This window comes from Muntiacus reevesi, chromosome 9 (genome assembly GCF_963930625.1).
Source record: "Muntiacus reevesi chromosome 9, mMunRee1.1, whole genome shotgun sequence".
Taxonomy (NCBI): domain Eukaryota; kingdom Metazoa; phylum Chordata; class Mammalia; order Artiodactyla; family Cervidae; genus Muntiacus; species Muntiacus reevesi.
Window position 1 is genome coordinate 63,294,770 of NC_089257.1, and position 22,980 is coordinate 63,317,749.

Genomic DNA, 22,980 nt, shown 5'->3' on the forward strand with positions numbered 1-22,980 from the left:
CTGGGCTGGTGAGAATGCAGCTGGAGCCTGGCGATCCCTTCGGGGCATCAACTAGCTGAACCCTCTGAGGAGGGTCTTGTGGGAAGTGAGTGGTCTGGAAGCAAGACACATAAAGAACAAAGAAACTGATGATCAAAATAGTACTAATGGGTGATTGAATGAAGGCAGCTAACATTTACCATGCACTTATGTGCCAATCCCTGGGCTGAGGGCTTCATGGGTTCCAGCTGGTTTAGAACTCGCAGCTGTATATGATGGCATCCCTATTTTACAGATGAGGAAACTGAGGCTCAGTGGGACCTACCTGAGTTTGCACCGCTGCTGGTAAAGCCAAGGTCTAGGCCAGGCCCATGCAGCTCTAAGGCAGTGTGACCCTGTGCTTCAGGGAACGGACCCAGGGCCATCAGCTGGACGTGAGCAGGAGGCAAAACTTGGCCTCATGTGAGCGAGTCCTTAGTTCCCAGGCTATGATGACCCAAGATTGGAGTAAGCTCCCTGTCCCTGGAAGTGTTCAAGGTGAGGGAAAAGGACCAACAGGTAGAATCCTCTGGGCAATACGGGCTCTGAGAACCTACCCAGAATGACCTAAGTGTCTAGGCCTGAACTGAGGACCCCTCATGCCCCAACCAATGGATGGATGAGCCAGTCTAGCTGGAGAGCGTGGGCCAGGGGAGAGGAGTTCAGAGTCCAGGCGTGTCTTCCTTCTGGACCCATACTACATGCAGGCAGGACCTCGTCCGTCCACTCAGCCTCTAGGGCACATGGCTTATATTTGTGACTTGGTTGAATATAACAAGGAATGAACGGGAAAGCTGGACTGAACAGGAAAGCTGCCGTGATGTGCCATTTCCCAGAAGGGTCTCGGGCAGAAATCTTAGTTGTCCTACACCTTCCACCTCCCAGCTGCTCCCCCTGCTCCCCACCTCCTGCTGAATTCCACTCCAACAATTTTCAAGTCTATTTGCATGAGCTGTTTATGCTACTTAGCACCATATAAAAATAGGTCAACCTGCTCCCAACCCCCACCCCGGGCTGTGGCCCTCCCCTTTCACTTTTTTTTTTTTTTCAGGTTGTGGATTGGAAGTTGCCAAGTTGTTCTTGGAAGAGAGTCAGAGGCAGAGTGCAAGCAGCAGGGAGAGAGGGGTGGGTGAGGGGGTCTCCAGGCTGAAGCACAGCCCAAGGTCACCGGGCACCTTCTCTTCCTGTGGGGAGGAGAGTTCTGCCCTCCCCGGGATCCGAGGTTGGCAGGGGTGGCTGGCAGAACTGAGGGGTAAGAGAGCTGTCCAGCTCCGTCTGGTTCACCCCACCTTGTCCCTGGCTATTCTGCCTCACCCTGGGCCTGGAGAGAGCGTGAGAGAGACTGGGGGTGAGGGGGCGGGGGGGTGCAGGGAGGTCAGGTGTGTTTGCCCGAGCCAGGGGAGGAGCCTTGGAAATACCTGTCTCCAGGCCACGGAGAGAAAGAACAGCTACCTCTCACCATTAGCCTGATTCATTGCTGTCACAGTTGAACTCCAGGGGGGCAGAATCAGCCAGATCAAGCCAACCGGCTGTTGATTTTATGGAGCCAGCCCCAGCCCCGTGCCTGGTTGCACAATAGCAGGGCACCGGCCAAGGCAGCGATGGCAGAGCAGGTGATGCTGCGATCGGGTGTCCTCAAGGACTCACGGTGGTAGGGCTGCCGGGCGGTGGGCCCCCTGCTCCATCCAGAAGAGTGGGTTCCTGCCTCCCAGCCAGTGCCTGCTGGAACTGAAAAAGGCTCAGGACACTCCTTGTGTTCCCTCCAGCTGTGTGACCTGGGCCAGAGCCCAGCATCTTTGTCAGTTTCTGTCTCTGCAAAATGAAGTCCTTCCTAGTCATGGGCTCCTGTGTAGTCTCGGGAGTCTTGGTTTCCTCAACTGCACAATGGGTCCATCAGTATCTTTCCTGTTACCTCACAGGGTCAAAGTGAGACAATGGACATAAAGATACTGAAAATTTTACATGTAGATATTATGTTATTGTCAACTGAAAAAAAGCATACAACCTAAAAGCTGAGGATTATGTTTTATTTGGGGATATTATTGAGGACTATTAAAAAGCCATCATTTTGCCAACAAAGGTCCATATAGTCAAAGCTATGGTTCTTCTAGTAATGTACAGATGTGAGAGTTGGACCATAAAGTAGGCTGAGCCCCAGAGAATTGATGTTTTTGAACTGCGGTGCTGGAGAAGACTCTTGAGAGTCCTTTGGACAGCAAGATCAAACCAGTCAATCCTAAAGGAAATCAACCGTGAATATTCATTGGGAGGACTGATGCTGAAGCTGAAGCTCCAATCCTGGGCCACCTGATGCGAAGAGCCGACTCATTGGAAAAGACCCTGATGACGGGAAAGATTGAGGGCAGGAGGAGAAGGGGGAGACAGAGGATGAGATGGTTGGATGGCATCTCTGACTCAATGGACATGAATTTGAGCAAACTCCAGGAGATAGGGAAGGACAGGGAAGCCTGATGTGCTGTAGTCCATGGGGTCACATTCAGACACAACTTAGCAACTGAACAATGAAAAATTACTGAGGACTGTAGCCTGGGAGGGAGAAGGCAACGGCACCCCACTCCGGTTCTCTTGCCTGGAAAATCCTATGGACGGAGGAGCCTTGTAGACTGCAGTCCATGGGGTCGCTAAGAGTCAGACATGACTGAGCGACTTCACTTTCACTTTTCACTTTCATGCATTGGAGAAGGAAATGGCAACCCACTACAGTACTCTTGCCTGGAGAATCTCAGGGATGGTGGAGCCTAGTGGGCTGCCGTCTATGGGGTCGCACAGAGTTGGACACGACTGAAGCGACTTAGCAGCAGCAGCAGTAGTCTGGGAGATGGCCTCTCAGTTAGCTCTGAGGAAATGTTCCCAACAGGTAAGGGAGAAACCAGGATATATAGGAGTTTCTACTGAAAAAAAAAAAAAAAGTAGCTAAGCATGAAAAGATTACTGCTAATCATAAAAGCCAGGCACCCCAAGTTAAGGATCTTAGTGCCTTGCTATATATGAGAAGATGCAAGATTCTGGGCTTATTGAAATTATTCCTTTGATGTGCATTTTAGCTATCTAGGGCCAATGCCCTGTTTTTCTCCGCCCTGAATTCCCCCAGGGTGCACTCTCATCAACAGTGGCTGCTGGTTTGAAGGAGGGCAACATTCTTTACTGAAATGGCAGGCAATGTTTCTTTTGGCCCACATTATTAATATTTGTATTACCATTCAGATCCTTTGTGCTCTTTTTGTGATAGCAGGGTTCCTTTTCTGTCCTGTAGACTGGGGTTCAGGTTCTAACTTACCTACATACCGTGAGAGTCTCCTTCTCCAGGAGTATCACAAAACCTGCTTGGATGAGTGGGATGAATGAGGCAAAGAGTCATTAGAACTGTTGAGAAGGATAAAATGGATGGAATCGCTACCAAGTGAGCAGAGATGGGGCCAGATTCCAGACCTTGTAATCTGTGTGCGCGAAGAAGCCAGGACAGACTTGGTAGGCTCTGAAGTCAAAGACAAAGATGATTACAAAGCCAGATGTGAGCTATTTGGGCCATGGCAGTGGAATCCAGAAGGTCATGGAGGAAGGGTAGGAACAGCAGGGGGTGGGTCTGCTCCTGGTGGTCTTCCTGGAGGTGGTGAGCTTGGAGCTACTTTTCAGAGATAAGGAGGAATGTGGTTACTGGAAGGAGAATGTCTGCTACTGGAGAGAAAAAGCCTCTGTTCTAGTTCAAGCCCAGATGCGAGTTCTTAGAAAAGTCAAGAATGTATTTCTCTCCAGGGTATTCACGGCGGGAGAGGTGGGTCAAACGGGTTTGCCCTTGTCACCAGCTGTGGAAACCGAAAAGGACGTCCCCAGCTCCTGCCTGCTCAGGGAGCAGAAAGGCCTGGGTGACCTTGACTCTGAGTACATTGCCCCTTGGCAGCTCCCAGGACCTGTGTGCCCCACAGCTCAGGCCATCTTGATGCCAACTGTTAAGGAATGGACCCTCCAGGGCCCACCTCCTCCCAGCCCTGCCTTATAAGACCCCAGTCACCCTGGCATCCACAGCCACAGCAGGAGACAGCGTTCCCTGGGGTTTGGGACCTCTGGGCAGCACAGTTGTGGCCCGAGAGCCACCACATTCCTTGCCAGGTGACCACGCATGCCACGCAGCTGAGGATGGACCTGAGCCAGGAATCGGACTTTCTAGGGACTCCTGGCTTCTCTCCAACTGTGAGCCACCACCAGGAGGACTGGTGGGTTTGGAGTCCAAGGCTGTGCCCACTGCCACGCAGCCTGCATGTCCAGGCCAGGTGGATCTGGAGGAGCCCACCTCAGGCAGGCTGGCATTGAGGGCCTTTGCCTCAATGCTGGAGACAAGGCTCAGGCGATGTCCCAGCCTCTCAACTCTTCACCCACCAGCCCAACCCTGACCACCCCAGACGGCTGCCCGAGGCTGAGGAGTTGGGGGACGAAGGAGGCCTTCCAGGGAGGCCAGGGCAGGCTGAGGCACACCAGCTGATGACACTGTCCCTTTGGACGGGCTAGTGCTGAAGGCGGGCTCTGGGAGTTGGGACCACCTCTCAACATCTCCTTGATTTCTGGGTCGTGGGGAAAAGAGCAGAGCGTGCCCCTCTTTGGCTCCAGCCTGGAACAACAGACAAGAGAAGAGGAGTTGGGGGGACGTCTTTGCACTATAGTCTTTGGATGAAAGAATTGTGTTCCCATCTCAGTTGCCCCCATATCCCAGAAGAGACTGGAAGAACAAGAAAAGGGGCCAGACGCCAGCAGGGAACAGCCATGTTGTGCGGGGTGTCGGGGGAGGAAGTGAAGTTTCGGGGTGCCGGATGGGTGGTCGGCTGGCAGAGATCATGCTGAGGGTCACGGGCAGAAATGTGCCCCAAGAGCCCACTTTAAAGATCACCCTGCTGGGGACAGTCTGGGGAAGAGATTAACTTTGAGTGTCCTTGTCTCCTGGAGGCCCGGTTAGGGTGAAGGTAGTGAAGGTGGCACTTATTAGGAACCTCTTGGCCAGGCCTCCCACCTACATCACCTCTATTCCTGCGACAGCCCTGCAAGGTAGGTGCTATCATCCCATTTTTACAGATGGGAGAAGGATACACAGGATTTAAGTGTGGGTGCAAGTGCCTGCAGGGACCCCTGACCTTCCTGAAGAGACAAATATGGGGAGAGGCTCCCTTGGGCTTCTCTCTGGGGGCGTGGTGGGCCATGGTCCAGGTTGAAGGAGCCAACACCTCCCTGGAAGAATGTAGGGTGTCTCAGTGTCAGCTAGGTTGATGAGCTCAGTTAGGACAAGGAAGGGCTGGGTGTGAGTGAGGGGAGAGGGGCAGAACCCCCTTAACTTATAACATCTGGCTTCCCCTGAATGCACAAGGCAAATGCTTTTATGAAAATTTCTGCAGGGCTCCAAGTGAAGCGCAGGAGGGGAGTTGAGGGGCAGGGGTGGGGCACTCCCCAGGAAGGACTCTAGGGGAGCTATTGACAGGGGATGGGGGTGCTGCCACCCACTGTCTCTCTGTGGGGACAAACTAGTTCTTGCTACTTATCAGAGAGCAGGTAAGTCATGAGAAGAGGTTGCATTAGGCACACTGTGAGTCTGCCTGTGTCACTGGCAAAATTATTTCACTTCTGGAACCAATTCATTCATTTAACAAAACTGGGGGTACACCCAGAGCCAGGCCCTGTTCTGGCACTGGAGATCTAGGAATGAGCACAGCAAACAAAAATCCCTGCTCTCCTGGAATTTAGTTTTAGTTGAGAGAGAAGTGAGAAGCAACTTAAGGAAAATAAAGAATTTATCTGCTATCATAAGTGCTATAAAAATAAAATAAGGCTAAGAAGCGATTTGAAATATTACGGAGTAGGTGTGTAAATTATAGGCTAGGATGCAAGGAAGGGACATTGCCTGAGCAAGTTCAGCCAAGGAGTTTTCTGGAAGAAGTGTCTTCAGGAAGAGAGAATAGCAGGTGCAAAGGTCCTGAGGCAGGAGTGTGTCTGGAGGGTCAGAGGACCATCAAGGAGACCAGTATGGCTGGAACAGAGAGAGGGGGCAGGGAAGTCATTAGAGACAAGTTTGGAGGGGTCACCAGGGTCAGATGCAGAAGGGCTTCTATAATACAAGTAGGGTTTTGGCTTTTACTTAAGGGTCCCCTGATGGTTCAGTGGTAAAGAATCACCTGCAATGCAGGAGACACAGAATACATGGGTTCGGCCTCTGGGTTGGGAAGATCCCCTGGAGGAGGAAATGGCAACCCACTCCAGTATTCTTGCCTGGAAAATTCCATGGACAGAGGAGCCTGGCAGGCTACAGTCCAGGGGGTCGCAACGAGTTGGACATGACTGGGTAACTGAGCATGCACAGTCCTCAGAGGGTGTGAGCAGGAGAGTGAGCCCTTGGTAAAGTGAGGGAGTTGGGTGGGATGACCTTGGAAGCTCCTTCTGGTTAATCAGTGACACGGGGCCCAGGGTCTCCATGTGGGATGGAGATGCCTTTCTCCAGTGTTAATGTCTGGGAGTGTGTGCGTGAGACAGAGAGTGTGTGTGAGACAGAGTGTGTGGAGGGGTGGTGGGAGTGGTTCTGGCTGACATCTCTCCTTTCTTTCAGGGCCACTGATAAATCTGCACCAGGCAACCTCTAAAGGCCTATCTGGTCCTGAGATTCAGGAGTTTCTCCAAGTTCCCAGCCCGGGGGATGTCTGCTCTGTGGCTCTGGGCTGTGAGCACGCAGGTTTCCACTGGCAGCATGTGACCGGGGTGGGCTGGTGGCGGGGGGGTTGGGGGGGACATCTGGTGAGCAGCTGGGCCCCTGGGCAGCCTTCTGGGTGGTGGGGAAAAGGGGAAGGAGCCCAGAGGCAGGGCTGCCTGCTGGGGCGGGTGTGGCTCTCCAGGACAGATCTCATACCAGCCAGACAACTCCCCCCAGGTTCCAGCCTGGGTGGCTCTCTGGGGGTACATCAGATATCCCCTCGGGGCAGGAAGTGTCGCTAAGGAGGGACAGAGCGGTGGGTGTCATCTGACCAGAGCCCAGGCCAGACCCACACCTCTCTGACCCTGCTGTTCAGAGGAGCCCGTAGGAGCCCTGGTCCCCAGTGAGCCTCACAGACTGCTTGCTGCAGCCTCCCTCCAGGCCCGAACAGGGGCCCCAGTGGCCAGAGAACAGGCCTCGCTGAGCCGGGGCAGGGGGGACATGGCTTGCCCTCCGGTTCCTCAGGGTGGCTCCTGGCTCCAGCTGAGAAACGGGCCCTCCCACTAGAAGTGCTGTCTTCCGGCCACCCTCACCCTGCGGCACCAACCAGCATCCCTCCGGGGCCTCCTTAAGCTGCTGGTGTCTCCAGACAGACAGGTGGGTCTGACCTCACAGCCTGAGCTCAGACCCTGGGGGCCAAGTGAGGGGCCCCAGCCGAGGAAGCCTAGGTTCCACACCCAGCTCCTCCTTGCAGCCCCAGCTGCTCCCCACCTCCGCCCGGCTCCCAGGGAGACACAGGAGGCTGCAGACGGTGCCCTGGGCCCAGCGCCAAGGCCGGAAAGCACTCCCTCCCACCCGGGGCAGCTTCCAAGGGGCTGCCCCCCATCCTGTCCAGTCTCAGGGGACTCCGGGCTCCAGAACAGGTCCTTGAGGCCGCATACATCAGGGCCAAGGCCACCTGAGTTGGAGGAAGAAGGTGTCACTGGGGAAAGGTTTGGGGGGACCCCCGCGTGGCCCTGAGTGTCTCTCTCAGATGCCCCCAGCCCAGGGACAGGGGAAGATCAGGGCCTCTGATTCCACAGGCTGTGGCCCCGGTCAGTGACTTCCTGGCTCCTGGTGACCTTTGCAGGCGCCCCGGGCTACACCGAGGCATCTCACCCCAGTGTGGGGGCTGCGGTTTGTTTGTGGACACTCACAGCTCCCCCCCTTCCTCAGGTGCTCTTGGAGGTCAGAGAATCTGCCCCCCTCTCACGTGGAGCCCAGCCCAGTCCGCCCCGGCGGGCCGGCAGGCAGGCACGAGGTGAGGGCTGCGTTGCCAACCCCTCCTCCCTGCCTTTGTCTCTGCCTGCCCGTGGGCTCGGCTGGGCTGTGGAGAGAGGGAGGGCGGCTCTTCGCATTCAGGCCCTGGGTCACTAGCACCTCACGACTCTTCCTCTGAAGACACAGCCAGCAGCTCCTGCTATGGACAGGTGGTACCTGGGTGAGTGCCCTGAACCCCGCCTGCCCCCACCATCCTGGACTCAAGTGTCCACCCCATCAGTTTCAAGAGCACGCCCAGCTCCCCAGGAGGACAGGGAAAGCAGCAATGGGGAGAGGCAGGATTTCTAGATGAGCGCATCTCCTTCTGGGGTCCTGGACGTGCTGTCTTCTCTGCTCCCAGAATCTCTGAGCCGTCAAGAGCTGGGAAGGCAACTTGTCCCATAGCCCTCATTCTGAGTCGGTCATCCGTCTGTCCAGCTGTAGGAACTCTGAAGCTGGACTGCTGGCTTCAGAGCTGGGTTCTCCCACTTCCTAGCTGCCTGATCTCTGGGAAGTTATTTGACTTCTCTGTGCCTTCCTTCATCTACAAAATGGGGGTGATAATAATGCCTCCTTTGCCTCATCAAGTTGTCGTGATGATTAAATGGGTTGATTTTTGTAAAGTCTTTAGGAGGGTGTCATGCACACATAGTTAAAAATGTAACTATTGTAGATGTAGCTATTGATTTGCTGTGGTAGCTGTTGATGTGCTCCCTATTTCTCTTTTATCTCCTGCCTATCTATCTACCTATCATCTGTCATAACCATTTATTTATTTTTCTATCTATGAACTTTCCACCTAGTTTTATACTCCAGAAAGAATCCACGGTAGCTTACAAAGATAGACAAAATGTACTAAGGGAGCAAGATAATGTGTAATAATGGGGCATCAGTGTCTGTGTGGAGAGCCCCGGGAGATTGGGGAGCACAGTCATGGGGGTCTGGCTTTCTAGCCCTGGATTTGTCCCTGACTGGGTGTTTCAGGCAAGTCGCCCAATCTCCCTGCTCAATCTTCCTGGGCTGTCCAGTGGGGATCAAGGCACTGTCTGGGAGACCTCCGGGGTCCTTGTGGGGGGCAATGACCAGATCAGTTTCTTTACCCATGGATTGGAGCAAACCTGGAATTAACAGGATAGTGTGTGCAAGAGCCTGACACGTGCTCAGCGCCTACCAAATGTGAGCTCTGTTGTGCTTTCATGAATTTCCATCACTTGACCTTGGAAGCCAAAGAGATGAATGGGTGTCTCAGCTTCTGGTCTGCAGGCCATGACAGTCCATCTTTCCATCTCACTCCCATGTTCATTTTGCTGGAAAGTGGGTGGCTTTCTTGGTGTGACAGTGTATAACAGTAACAATAATGACACTTACTGTGTACCAGGCCCCTCACCATGCCCTTCACTGCATTATCTCACTTTCTCCTTACAACCACCCATTTTACAGACAAGGAAACTGAGGCACACAGAGATTAAATAACTTGGCAGGGGCCATATACTTAGCAAGTGGAGGAGCCAGGAAGTGAACTCAAACCTTGATCCCCTGTCACTGCTCCAAGTCCAAGAGGATTAATAGATGGAGTCCTTTTGAAGGACTAACCTGCCCTTGGTGGACAATGACCTCTGACCTTGGCCTTTTGGCTATAATTGAGCATCAGCCTCTTCTGGAAGCCAATCTGATTGATTAGAAATCAGCCAGGAATATGAGCATCCGTGGAGGACCTAGCACCGGGGTCCCCAGCGTGAACGGGGCCACAGTAGAGGGAGGAGTCCCTGCCCCCCAAAGCGAGGGCCTGGCTGTGGGTCTTCACCTTGCCTCTCACCAGCTGTGTGCCCTTGAACCAGGGCCCTACCCTCTCTGTGCCTCAGGTGCCTTGTGTATAAAATGGGGAAATAACACAAAGTACCAGGAAATAACAGTTAGAAACATGCTTTTCAAATCATAAAAGCAAGGTGCTCTCTCCGTGGTCTGGCTTGGCCCCTTCCCAAAGGAGCCTGTGGTGTAACGTGGGGACTGGCATGGAAGCTGGGCTTCATGGTTGGAGAAGGACGTGCCAGAGGCTGCAGGGACAGAGGGATTAGTGAGGGATGACTGGAGCCCTTCTGACCGAGGTGTGAGCTGTTAGATGTGGCCTGGATGGAGGAAAAATGTACCAAGGAAAGGGCGTTCCCGGGCATGAAGGCCTGGAAGCATGCACAGTGCAGTGGCTGGCGGGGTGGGGGCTCAGGTGGGCTCTGAGGGGCCAGGCACCCTGGGATCACCTCAAGAAAGCCCAAATGCCAGGCACCAGCTGCACCAGCAGCCTGCACAGTGGTGGGAGACGTGGACAGCTGCTAGGGTCGAGGGCCTCCGTGGGACCCCCAACCTTGCACCCCGCAAGCCGTAGTACACTCTGAATCCATTTCAAAACCCCTGCTTCCCCACTGTCACAGCCCCAGCTGTGGCTCCTCCACCTGAGGGGTGGACCCCATGGCCCTTTTCTCTGGAAATTTCCTTTGGGAGGGTTTGGAAAGACGGCCAGCTCCTCCCTGCCCCCACTGCCCCCGCACCTCCTCACGCTCAGCGGGAGCCCCACTCTCCACACCCGGGCTTTTCTTGTGACCAGGGTAAATATTACCTGGCACTGTTAATGTTTAATGCCCCCACCCCATCTCTGGCCACCCCACAGCCGGGCAGTCTCCCCGAAGCAGAGGCAGCGGAAAGAGGGCAGCGGGGACGGGCCTGGTCTGTGGGGGAAATGGCAGAGTTGACAGATGACGGTGAGTGTGTGTGCATGTGTGTGCATGTGTGTGCGTGCGTGGGTGTGCATGCGTGTATGTGAAGCAGGAGGTGCTTGGACTATCTTTGGATGGTGAGCAGGACCCCCTCTTTCATCTCCTGGCACCCCTGCCTTCCAGAGCACACAGCACCCCTCTCTTGTACCGTGCCAGCCTCCTATTTAAGAAAATTTGCTTTTAAAAGAGGACCTCACCTTAACGCCAAAACAATCTAGCTTGAATGGTGGAAGCTTGGATGTCAAGTAGGAGGTGCTGGGGCATTGTGGGGTGATGAGCATGCATCTTCTGGACTAAACCGAGAGCAGGAGGCAGATGGAGGTGAGGCAGGGCAGCAGTGGGCCCTCCGGTCAGCCTTCTCAGGCTGGCTTTGGGGCGAGAGCCCCCACGTTCAGGACACAATGCCTAGAAGGAATCCTGCGAATGAGGGTGATTGGGTCTGGAATCTAGTGAGCCCGCTGTGGACTGCAGTGGTCTCTGAGCCAGATTTAGAAACGATGCGGTCTTTGAGTGGGGTGGGCTCTCCCAATGTCTCAAGATGAGGTGGTCAGGGAGGAGACAGTTTCCTGAAGTGGCAAGGGGAGTGGTGAGTCCCGTCATGGCTCTGACACTGCGCCTGTGTGACCTTGAGCAAGACTTGAACTGAAACTGGGGAGACAACCTCAGAGGCCTTCCGCGTGGGGACAGGTGCCCGGGGCCCCCTCCGACCCTTCAGTGGACCCCTCCTCGCCCAAACTCCCCTGGCCACCCACCCAGGCTGGACCCCACCGCCCAGGGCCCAGTCCAGCACAGCCTGGGAGGTGAGAACTGGCGCGTTCCTTTGACCTTGGGCACCGCTTCCCTAGCACCAAGAAGGGGCTCAGAGGGCAGAGAAGAGGGGCCGCCACGAGACATGACAGAAGAGCTCTGGCCGGGCGCCCTCCGGCTGCCCGACGGCAAGTGCGCTCAGGTTATAGGGTGGAAGGGCAGAGCCATGACCTCTGCTGGGGCTGGAGCCTGGATGGGACCTCCTGGTCTTGAAATGTCTCCTTCCTCCTGACCATGTGAGAGGCAGCACAGCAAAGGGGTGAAGCACCTCGATTTTTAACCACCAATGGCCTGGGTTCATTCCCAACTCTGCCCTTTTCTAGCTGCGTGACTGAGTGAGTTGCTTAGCCCCGCTGTGCCTCCATCGTCTCATGGATGATATTGGAATAATATTAATGCCTCACAGGATTGTTACGATGGCTAAATGAGCTACTGCTTTGTTAGCCTCGGTCTGCCACATGCCAATACACTGTTTCTGAAATAAATTTGCATTCCCCTAAGGATAGCAATGTAGGAGAGAAGGATCTAGAAACAGGGGTCCAAGACTCATTTCTGCCTCCAACTTTTACCAGAACTTTAGAGAAGTCTTCAGACTGGGCCTTGGTTGACTCCTGTTTGGTGAATATTAAGCTTCTATTTATTTATTCATTGGTTCACTTCACAAATATTCACTAAGTATTGGTTGCCCAAGAAGTTCGTTTGGCTTTTTCTGTAAGAGGTTATGGAAAAACCCAATACCTTGTGCCTGATTACTCAAATGGAGGGAGGTTGCTGCTGAGGCTTTTGGAAGATGCTTCTGTGGCCTCCCAGAAGTGCCAGCCCCACCCCACCGCCAGGCACCAGGTCTCTGCTGACCGAGGGGAGCCACCGAGGGCAGATACTGTCACCACCGGCAGTGGCGTGGTCAGGCCCTGCTCCTGGAATGTCCCTCCATCAGCTTCCCCTGGCCCCCCTGGACCTCTGGGGGTGCTGGGACTGGAAGTGCGGGAGTCCCCCTGTTTCTGCGGCTCATTCCCACCCCCCTCTGGCTCTCTCCTCAGGTGGCAGCCCCAAGGAGAACGTGGACCCATTCTACTACGGTGAGTCTGGGGGGCCCCTCCTCCCACCCTTCCTGAGTGACCACCCCCCACCCCACCAGGCATCCACAGTTCCTGGCCTCTCCCAGCCCGGGGTCATGTGCCCCCATCTTCCCGAGTTATTACGGTGGGGCTGGGGGGAGGGTCTGGGGTCACCCATCCCACCTCCCCGTCCTCTCCTTCGCCAGACTACGAGACCGTCCGCAATGGGGGCCTGATCTTCGCCGCCCTGGCCTTCATCGTGGGGCTCGTCATCATCCTCAGTAAGTGGGGACTTCCTGTAGAAGGGGGTGCTGAGCGGGGCCCAGCTTCTCAAAGCCGCTGAGCACACTGGCTTCCCTGGTGGGGAGGGGAGAGCCCTCTCACCCGGCTCCCGGGCGCCCTCGCCTCTCCCACGGAGGCTGTGAGAACGGACGGACACCCTGATGCAGACCGGCTCGTGGTCCGCAGACCCCCGGGAGGTGCCCTTTTCCTCGAGTGCGCCCTCTAGTGGACCCGCGGGGCGCCGCCGAGATGGCGAACCGGCTCCTCCTGGCCCGGGGAGGCTCCAGTGCCCTCAGGGCAGGGGAAGGGAGGGAGCCAGCCTCCAGTGGACACTCCCTCCCCCCACACTGAGCGCTTTCTTGGCCCATTTAATCCTCTGAACAAACTGAGGGATGGCCGCCACTGTCGCCGCTTTCCAAATGAAAAACCAGACCCGCAGTGGTAGGTGCAGCAACCTGCCCGAGGTTCCGCAGTCAGAGCGGAAGCAGAGTGGGTTCCATAGCACCTCACCCCAACCCCGGCGTGCTGCGGGGAGGCAAGCACCCTGGCAGCCCAAGGCCTCAGGCTCCCTGCTAGTTTACCGTGGATTCCTTACTCCCTGGGCCTTCGTTTGCTCATCTGTTAAATGCAGATGATCCCACTTGTCTCACAAGCTTAGGGCTGGCAGTCAAAGACGCGGCAGCCAAGGGAGCACTTAGAAGGAATCAGTGCAGGTGTGGGGTGTTCTAGGGGAGAGAAAGCTCCTTGCCTTACCCCGGCCCCAAAAGGCACACAGCAGGGGCTTAATAAATGCTTGCGGACTGGTGCAACCGGGAGAAAAATACTCAGAAACACGCCGGTGAGAAGAAGATGGAGAACGTAGCACTGCCACTTCCAAGTCCTAGGATTCTAATGGGCGTGTTAGATGGTCCCCCCTCACCCCGCCCCGATGGCTCCAGTCTGCAGACAGGGCCAGCCTCCCCATTCCCCTGGAGGTTCCCTGAGGGCCCCGCTGTATTGTGGCTGAGCTCGCAGTGGCGGAGGTGGATGGGCGCGAGCAAGACTCTTGGCCCTGGACTTCCTGCCGTTCTTCTCGAGCAGCTTCTGCACGCCCACGACCTTTCCTCCTGTGCTCACCACCCACCACGGACTTTCCTGTAGCTCAAACGGCAAAGAGTCTGCCCGCAATGCAGGAGACCAGGGTTCGATCCCTGGGTTGGGAAGCTCCTCTGGAGAAGGAAATGGCAACCCACTCCAGTATTCTTGCCTGGAGAATTCCATGGACAGAGGAGCCTGTGGGGTCGCAGGAGGCCTGTGGGGTGGCAAAGAGTCAGACACGCCTGAGCGACCAACACAGACACACACACAGTCCACCACGGAGCCGCCGCCACAATAATGTTTGCTGACTGCCCAGCTGACTGACTTGGACTTCTGGACGCTTATGGTCCAGCCATATATAAAAAGAGACAGACAGTTGTGGCCTCCGAGGCGGACACGGGGCAGCGCTGGCAGGATGGAGGGAGGAGGGGCTACGGAGCTGAGGCCTCCAGGGTAGAGAGGGTCTCCTTGGCAAACTCACCTGTTTTTCTCTTTAAGGCAAAAGATTCCGCTGTGGGGCCAAGAAGAAGCACCGGTGAGTGCCGGCCTGGGTGACTGATGGAGGCAGGCAGGGAGGGGCGGGAGGGGCCGGCGGAGGGTTGGGTCTCTCAGGCTTGTGAGGAGGGTCCCCCATCAGGACCCTGAATCCCTGCCCCCTCCACCCCACTACCTTTTCTTACCTGTCTGCTTTCCTCCATCCCAGGCAAATTCCTGAAGATGGACTCTAAGGAGAGGTAGGTTTGCGAGGAGCGGGCAATGGCTCTGGATAATAAGGAAAAGCTAAGGACTTGGCCGGGAAAAATGTCAAGATCTTTCATCCATCAGTCAAGTGTCTGTCGCACTCATGTGGTTCTTTTCCTTGTTGGTTAAAAAAATTTTTTTATTAGAGTATAATTGCTTTACAATATGTTAGTTTCTGTACACCAGCATGAATCAGCCATAAGTATACATATATCCCCCCCACCTCTTGAGACTCCCTCCCACCCCCACCCCACCCCTCTAGGTGATCACGGAGCCCCTAATGAGCTCCTGGTGCTCTGCGGCAGCTTCCTGCTATCTTCCTACTTTGCACATGGTACTGTGTATATGTCAACCCTACTCTCTCCGCTTGTCCTGCCCCCTCCGTCCCACTTGTGTCCCCATATCTGTTCTCTATGTCTGGGTCTCTATTCCCACCTTTTTAAAGTGATGGCCAAAAAAACCCAGAAAAAAATATGCCGTAGTATGTGTGACCAAGGGAGGCTGCCGAGATGCGCCAGAGGAAGATAAGGTGAAAAGGGGATGAAACCAAAGTCCTAGTCTCTGCAGCCCTGTTCACAGCCCCCATCCTGCCTTTCTGTTTGCAGAGCCAGCCATGCCCACCCTTGCACTGGGGCTGCTTGGAAGTCTTTCCTGAGCTGTAGACCTCTGTCCCAGCACTGCCAAGCCCTGGGGCTGAAGGACGCTTCGGGCTCCACGTGACCCCTGGGTGGGCATCACCTCCTTCTGCCCCGTGTTAATAATAAAGCTGGCCTTGAAGACGGCTCCTTCCCTGGCCTCCTCCCTCGCTCCTTCTCTCCTGTAATGGCCACAACCCGCTCCTCCAAACTGGAGTCAATACAGCCTGGTATCTGGTTTTTCCATTATTCGCTCACATGCCCACGCCTGTGAAAATAAGAAGTTCAGAATAAGAGGTTCAGTATCATCATTTCCAGGCCCCTCCTCACCCCCGGAATTGCCAAGAGCCCCTGGGACAGAGGTCTCAGCCTGCCTTCCCAAGGTCAGGCAAGGAGCAAGCCGGTAAGGCCAAAGGTCACGGGTTCAAAGCCCTTGGGTCGCCCGGGGGCCCTGAGTGTGGCTGTTGGAGCTCTCCAGTGGGAGTCGCTGAAGCCCTGCCCTGAGCCGCCCATGTTTTAGTTGTTTGTGGGTGCATTATGTGCTCTGCCCATATTTCCCCACGTGCATCAGTGTGCCAGGATGGGTGGGTCTAGGGGTCTTGGTGGGGTGGAGGGCGGTGAGTCTTAGCACATGCTCTCTCCCCATCCCCCACCCCCAACTGTGGTGCCAAGCTCCAGCCATGCCCTTTTCACTCTAGGGACCAGGGGGCCTCAGTTAGACCTAATCTCATCCACCTCTTTCCTTCCTGGCTTGGTTAATTTCAGGGCCAGAGGCCAGAGAATGGACAGTGAGGGTGGGGCCTCTGTTAACTGTTTCTCCCAGCCCCCTGTCCATTCCGGTAGGCCTCCACTCTACCAGAATGGACAGGGGGACAACTTCAACCCGAGATGGGGTCAGACTGGCCCCTCCCACCAGTCCCTGACTTCCTGATGCCCCTGGCCCCCAGACAGCACTGCATGCTGCCGCCTCGGGCAGTTTCTGTCCTCTGGAAGGAGCCCGCCTTCCCTCTCCCTCCCCTCCCTCTGTGAGAAGCGGAGAGGCGGCTCTGAGGCTGGATGGGATGGTGGGATCATGGCACCACCTACTGTCCATTTCCTCATCTGAGTTTTTGAGCGTCCAAGGGAAGGGGGGGAGATTGGCCCGGGAGACCAAGACAACAGCAAGTCCGCAGAGTTTGAAATGAACGAGGAGGGCACCGGAGGCCGTGTGGGCCGCACTCGGCTTGAGAATTGAGCTCTTTGTCTTAATCCACTGTCCCCAGGACCACCACCCCTCACAGACTCACAGAAGGCTTGAGCACTGAAGGTCAAAATAGGGAGAAAAATAGACAATCCTTAATTTTCAGAAAGAGAGACTGAGGTCCTGAGAAAGGCAGCGACGTGTCCAGGTGGCAGAGCCAGCCGGTGTCGGAGCCAGGTGTCTGGCTCCATTTCAGAGTCCTTCTCACTGACCCAGTGGGTTGGGAGGAGACACTCCGGGGAGACACAGAGTGGAAAACTTGGCTCTTGTAACTCAGGACCAAGGTCTTTGTGACACCCTGCTCTGAATTTGGGCTCACGGATGACAAATAAAACCCGACAGGCCAAACCCCTAAATAGAATTCAGGATTTCCAAGACACTGGAGCTGTCCACGACAGTGGGAGAAATGAATGGAATGGGGCAGGTCCAGCCATGGGGGATTTCAGGAGAGGGGGGGAGAAAAGGGAGGGGGGAGCTCCTGAAACTTCTGGGATGTAGCAGCAAGGCAAACAGGAAGAAGGGTATTCCAGGCCTGCAGCTCGCCTGAGAAGAGCCGTGGAGAGGCATCGTGTTTCTAGAAGGTTCCATACACAGGCCCTGAACCTGCCAACCCAGCTGCCTTGGAGGGGGCTGGTCCTGGGTGAGTCTGTTCGGTCTCTGCCCCTGCTGTAAGCCCTCCGTCCCCGTGAACCGTGAGGCTTCTCTGAATCCCAGGCTGTCACCCCGGAGCACCTGGGGTGCTGTGCAGACTACCCAGTGTCCCCTCCAGAACTGTCAAATATTAACCTTGGGGCGGGCCCTTGCCAGCTGTTACTTAACCAGCTCCCAGGAGAGCAGCTGCTGCTGAAAACCACAGATCCGGGTAACATTCAGTGCCCTCATGAACACTCTCCCCCTCCCTCTCCATGAAGGTCACGAGGGCTGGGAGCTACTGAACGTTCACTTCACTTTGGGATTTTCCACAATTCATACACAAATTAAGTCACAAATAAACACCAAGACTGGGAAGTGATTGAATGAATTACTTTTAATCCCACAACAGTGACAATGACCGCCTTAGTCTGAGGGAATGCAATTCCGTTTGTCACCACCAGAGGGAGGATGTGTCTTACTCCAAATCCTTTTCAAACAGCGTTTTCAACTCAGTCTAAGGGCTGGGAGAAGAGGGAGATAGAGAACCAGGTGGTTGGATGGCATCACCAACTTAATGGTTGTGAGTATGAGCAAACTCTGGGAGATGGTGAAGGACAGGGAAGCCTGGCATGCTGCAGTCCATGGGGTCGCAAAGAATCAAACATGACGGAGTGACTGTACTGGGAGTCCTTTGCTGGAAGAAGAGGCCTCCGGGTCTACCAGATGCCCCGATTTCCCAGGCCCACCCTGAGCTCTTTCCATTCTGTCTGTGCAGCCCTCTCTGCTCTGGGGTCTTGAGCCCTCACTCCTCCTGGAAGGGAGAAACCCTCTGTGATCTAAACGTATTCCTCAGCTTGGGGTAATTATGTAGCCTCCAACCACATAGTCTGAGTTAATCAGCGTATGAGCAGGACCTGGAGAGAGGCAGGCAAGAAAGGGGAGTCCCCAGGAGCCCACCCTGAGCATCCCCACTGGTCCTAACCTGTCCTAGGGAGTGGGTTCCCTGGCCTGATGGGGATGGGGTGGGGTTGGGGTGCTGAGCTGTAGAGGGGTCCAGGGCAGAGGGGACTGTCGAGGCCCCCGCCCCGGGCCCTCCTCCCACTCACCCCTGCTGGAGAGATTAATGGCCTCCCTGTTGATCCTTGGCTCCAGGCTGCTGAGGTCTGAACTGCAATTCTACAGGGCTCTGCGCGGTGGTGACCTGCTCCTTGCCAGGCGCTCATTCTTCATCGTCCGCCTGACAAACACACGGGGTGGGGGTGGGTGGTGGAGATCAGAGGCCGGTGCCACAGCCGCCTGGCCTTGTCCTGTCATCACAGTGAGCCTCTGGCTGGGAAGATGGATCAGGCCTGGGCCTTGGAGCCAGGGCCACAGCAGCCTCAGCCCAGGGCCTTGGGAGGGGAATCACAGAGCCGGGGACTGGGCTGAGACAGCCAGGGAGGTGGCCGAGTGACCCAGCCTTAGGAGAAACCCTCAACTTGGCCTTGGTGTTCCCCGCCCCCACTGGGGACACTCAATGTCCTCTGCAGTTGAGGGGCTGAGGGCCTGGGAAGAAAACCTATTTAGAACTTGGGACCTTGGGGTCCATGACCTCAGCTTGACACTGGGGGGCCCGGGGGTGGGGGGCGCCTAGGGAGGTCACCACAGGAAGCCAGATGGGGGCTTTTCCCCAGGGATGGACGGGCCTCGTGCCGGGACAGCACTGGAACCAGCTGCACCCGCGGTGGTGGCCCCCAGGCTCTCATTCGGTAACTTATTTAGGCGGGAATTTCAGGCTGCCTGCTCTGACTCCTCATGACCTCCCCACTCCCCCGGAGGCCCCGGGGCACTCCTGGCTGCTCTTGGCCTCTGGAGTTCTTAAACTTGGTTCCCTTTTCAAGAAATTCGTGCTGTTGCTTCCCCAAAGGGCTTCCTTGGTATCACCAGGAGGAATTCCCCAGGTGAGGTGGCCAAGGAGAGGTTAGGCGAGGGGAAGTTTCAGGCTGGGCCAGCAGTTTCAGGCCCCAGAACCTCATTGGCAGCCCAGCGCCGTCCATGCTGGGGACGGTGGTCTCACTGCCAGCTCCGGCCTCCGCCTGCTGTGTGACCCTGAAGCGCCCTCGTCTGTCTCTGGACTTGGCTTTGGAAAAAGCAAACACAAGACCAAAGTTGCAGGTGTTGGCTTCAGAGTCAAGGGGCTCTAGGAAGGGGTAAGTGGGACCTGTAGCTGGTCCCCTTGTTACCCCCAGCCCCTAGATGAATAGTGCCCAGGGAAGCTGGGAGTGCGCACTCATGCACCCACAGACACAAATACACGCTCACTCCCTCCTAGCAGTTAAAACAGAGGTACCAGCAAGTGATGAAGGCAGACAAAAAAGACACACTTGACAAAGCAAGGAGATGAGGCTGGCTTGGCCCAGAGCCAGGAGCCTGTTGTATTCTCTCGTGGTCTTTGTTTCCTGAAAGGCCTATCAATCAGTAACAGAGTCGTGCCAAACCCAGCTGCCTGGAGCCGAGTGGCCCCCGCCCTGAAGCAAATAATATTTCAGGTCTCCTGTCCATGGACCATCTGCTCCTGAAGCAGTGAGTCATGTCACTGAGGAGTGGCCTCAGCCCTCAGTCGCCCGCCCTGAGCAGGAGGCGATGGGCCCTGTGGGGTATCAGCGACTCCCAGACCCTTCCTGGGGACCTGTTGGAGATGCTGCGTCTCTTGAGACTGACCATTCCTGCATGTCTGTCTGCCTCACGGTCTGCAAACCGTATGAGGGCGGGGGCGGCAACTAATGGTTTACCCACCAATCCCCAGTGCTGCGCCCATCAGAGGGTATGTGCTCAGTAAATGTTTGTTGACTGAGCTCGTAACTGGCTGACCAGAGGAATGAATGAGTGATCACCCGCAGCTGCACCTGCTGCTTCCCAGCTTCTCAGGGGGCAGGGAGAGCTGCTGGGCATTGCGGTCTGGTCAGCTGGCTGGTGGTGTGTCTGTCTGCACCCCTGGAGCCTGAACCGGGAAAGGGCTACTAGGGGCCTGTCCTAGTGACAGCCAGCATTTTGTCCCTAGTGAGACAGTTAAGGTCACAGGCTCTGGAATCAACCCACCTGGATTTGAGCCCTGGCCTGACCAATTGTGAACTGTGGGATGGTGGCTATGTCCCCGCCCACCCCCAATATCAGTTTCCCCCGGATGGAGAAAGGACGTCTGACTCGAGGAGTTCAGGCTCCAGACTGGTCCTCACCGACCAGCGGCTGCTTTGTTTACACTCTCGAAGATTCTCCCAGTGTGGACACCTGGTGCTCCTGCACCCTGGGCACCCCAGCCCTTGTCCTTAATGCCTGACGGGCCAGTGCATTCTTCTAGGACACTATTCAGGGCCAGGAGGCAGAGGCCCTGAGTCCGTGCTCAGCCCGACACCCGTGAGCACGATTTGGGCCACAGCGTGGACGTGGCCTGACCCGTCCTGGGAGGCCCCACCACCTGGACCCTCTGCCAGCTTGGCTGGGCTCACCAGCTCCCCTGAGACCAGTGGAAGGTGGTCTCTGGCTGCTGCATGGGGACCAGGGAGGGTTTGTGGAAAAACTCTGTGTGTGTGTGTGTTGGGGGTGTGAGTATGTGTGAGTATATGTGTACATGCCTGTGTGCCTGTATGTTAGAACTGGGGAGAAGCCAGACAGGCCAGGCGGTGGGGAGCCTGCGTGGACACAAGAGGCTGCGCCCAGCATCTGGGGCCTGGGGGACAGGCGGCTCCGCCTTGCCGGCCACGCTCTGGACCACGACCCCTCAGCTGAGCATGAGGGCTGGGTCGGAGGTCATGATCTTCACTCCCAGTAGTTCTCCGAGTAGTCCCAGTAGAGGACACGCACACAGCTAGGCAGGGGGGTGAGCGTGGATCCCAGCTTCACTGTGAGGCAGGGCTTGGGTTGAGGGGTGGCCTGTGTGGTGGAGAACCTGAGCCTGCCCCGTCCCCTCCTGTGGCGCTAGGGGGAGGCAGATAACCAGATTCCCTATGCAGTGGCTGGGAATGGAGGTGTCCATGGGGAACTGGAGAATGACTGCAGTGCCAAGACAGTGGGATATCCCCTCCAGAGCCACACAACTGCCAGGGCCCAGGCAAAGGGAGGGGGAGGCGGGCTCCTGCGCTTCAAACTGCCCTGTACTCCTCTAGATCTGGTGTTTTTCCTCCTCTCAAACCAAGCAGTGAAAACAATCAGAACAGGGATACTGCAGTGGAAGAGGTGTGGGCGGGGGGTGGGCGTGATGGAGCACAGACTTGGATCTGGATACTAGCTCTGCCATTGACTAGCTGGCCAGCATGGGGCCCACCCACCCCTTAGTGTCTCTGAACCTCAGTTTTCTCATCTGCAAAATGGGTATCACAATGCCCAACTCATTAAAGAGATTGAGCGAGATCTTGTGTGTAAACAAGATCGGGGACTTCACTGGTGGCTCAGTGGTAAAGAATCCATCCGTTGATGCAGGAAACATGGATTCGATCCCTGATCTGGGAAGATCCCACGTGCCACAGAGCAACTGAACCCCTGTACCACAACTCTTAAGCCGGGGAGGCACAGCTACTGAAGCCCGTGTACCCCAGAGCCTGTGCTCTGCGACAGGAGAAGCCACAGCAGTGAGAAGCCCAGGGCACCACAACTAGAGAAAGCCTATCTGCAGCAACAAAGTCCCAGGGCAGCCAAAAATTAAATAAATAGATAAAAGTTATATTTAAAAAACCAAGATTGGTAAGCCATAGAGCACTACCGAAGTGCAATGTGGGTTTTAATTGCAGTGTGAAGCAATATCAATCAAGGTTTTCACTGGGTTGGGTGATTACATGCATTTCAATATAATTCAGCAAAATATGTATTGGATATTTGAATATCAAGTATGTGCCAGGCACCATGTTAGGTATTTTAATAAGCTTAAGTGGAAGTTGTTTATGAAACTGCAGAACACAAACCCATAGATCTGCCTGTCTGGTGTTTCCTAAATGCCAGTCCTAATACCTATGCTGAGCAGCTGGGGTTCAAACCCCTGGGAAAGGTAGACTACAGCTCCCTGCTTATGTAGTCTTGGATCTCTCTTTCTCTCTGTCTCCATGGTCGTGTGTGTATGTGTGTGTGTGTGTGTGTGTGTGGTTGATTAGCTGAATTTAGGAACCACTGATCTAGTTCAGTCTTTGCTGAGCAGTGAAATCTGAGCCTCAAAGAGGGAGACACTCTCAGGGGACAGCAGTCACAGGCCAGGGATCCGGGAGTATCTGTACCTTGTACACTTTTCTAGCCAGTCCCGGGTCCCCGCAAAGGCTTGGCCTCTGAGGAGGTGTCTCAGCAGAGAGCCTAGCATAGGGAAGCAGAAGACCTGAACTGGAGTCTGAGCTCTGTGTTAGGTGCTGCTTAACCTTTAGCAGTTCACTTGCTTCTTGCAGCCTCAATTTCCTCATCTGTAAAATGGGAGTATTGATCCCTGCCTCACTGGAGTCTTCCCATGAGCATGCTTTGAGGGCTGCCCAGCTCCACTTTTTAACTCTAGATAGAGTCAGACCTGACTTTTCCAAGGAGGAATCCCACAGACCAAACTGTCATCCACTTCCTGGAAGTTCAACCAGATCTAATATGGAAAGACAATCTGCTCAATGGAGCAGCAGCCATCCCACATCACCCTGCCCCAGTCCAAGGCTTTGGGTACTAGTGTTTGGGTGACACCTGCTGGCCATGTCAGGTACTGCACCATCCTGCCACCAAACAACCGTGGGGAAAGACTGTC

At 55.4% G+C, this 22,980-nt stretch overlaps 1 protein-coding gene across 3 annotated transcripts; it reads left to right on the forward strand.

The window, feature by feature from the left end:
- The first annotated feature begins 7,641 nt into the window (after nt 1-7,641).
- FXYD2 (FXYD domain containing ion transport regulator 2) lies at nt 7,642-17,036 on the forward strand. 3 transcript variants are annotated; one of them, XM_065943830.1, is made up of 6 exons: nt 7,642-8,180; nt 12,615-12,653; nt 12,839-12,913; nt 14,490-14,526; nt 14,695-14,725; nt 15,338-15,583. In XM_065943830.1, exons 1-5 carry the CDS (start codon nt 8,162-8,164, stop codon nt 14,717-14,719), a joined length of 195 nt encoding a protein of 64 aa, XP_065799902.1. In that variant the 5' UTR covers nt 7,642-8,161; the 3' UTR covers nt 14,720-14,725; nt 15,338-15,583. The 3 variants fall into 3 exon arrangements, with proteins under 3 accessions (XP_065799902.1, XP_065799901.1, XP_065799900.1); XM_065943828.1 differs by lacking the exon at nt 7,642-8,180 and adding an exon at nt 10,617-10,752 and having other exon boundaries at nt 15,338-15,577; XM_065943829.1 differs by lacking the exons at nt 7,642-8,180; nt 12,839-12,913 and adding an exon at nt 8,560-10,752 and having other exon boundaries at nt 15,338-17,036.
- The last annotated feature ends 5,944 nt before the right edge of the window (nt 17,037-22,980 follow it).

Excerpts from the sequence above, each read along its gene's own strand:
- FXYD2 (XM_065943828.1), top strand. The coding sequence starts at position 10,623 with ATGTTTAATGCCCCCACCCCATCTCTGGCCACCCCACAGCCGGGCAGT. Across the intron at positions 10,753-12,614 it reads GGCAGAGTTGACAGATGACG|GTGGCAGCCCCAAGGAGAAC; the intron begins GTGAGTGTGTGT and ends CTCTCTCCTCAG. Across the intron at positions 12,914-14,489 it reads GGGGCTCGTCATCATCCTCA|GCAAAAGATTCCGCTGTGGG; the intron begins GTAAGTGGGGAC and ends TTTCTCTTTAAG.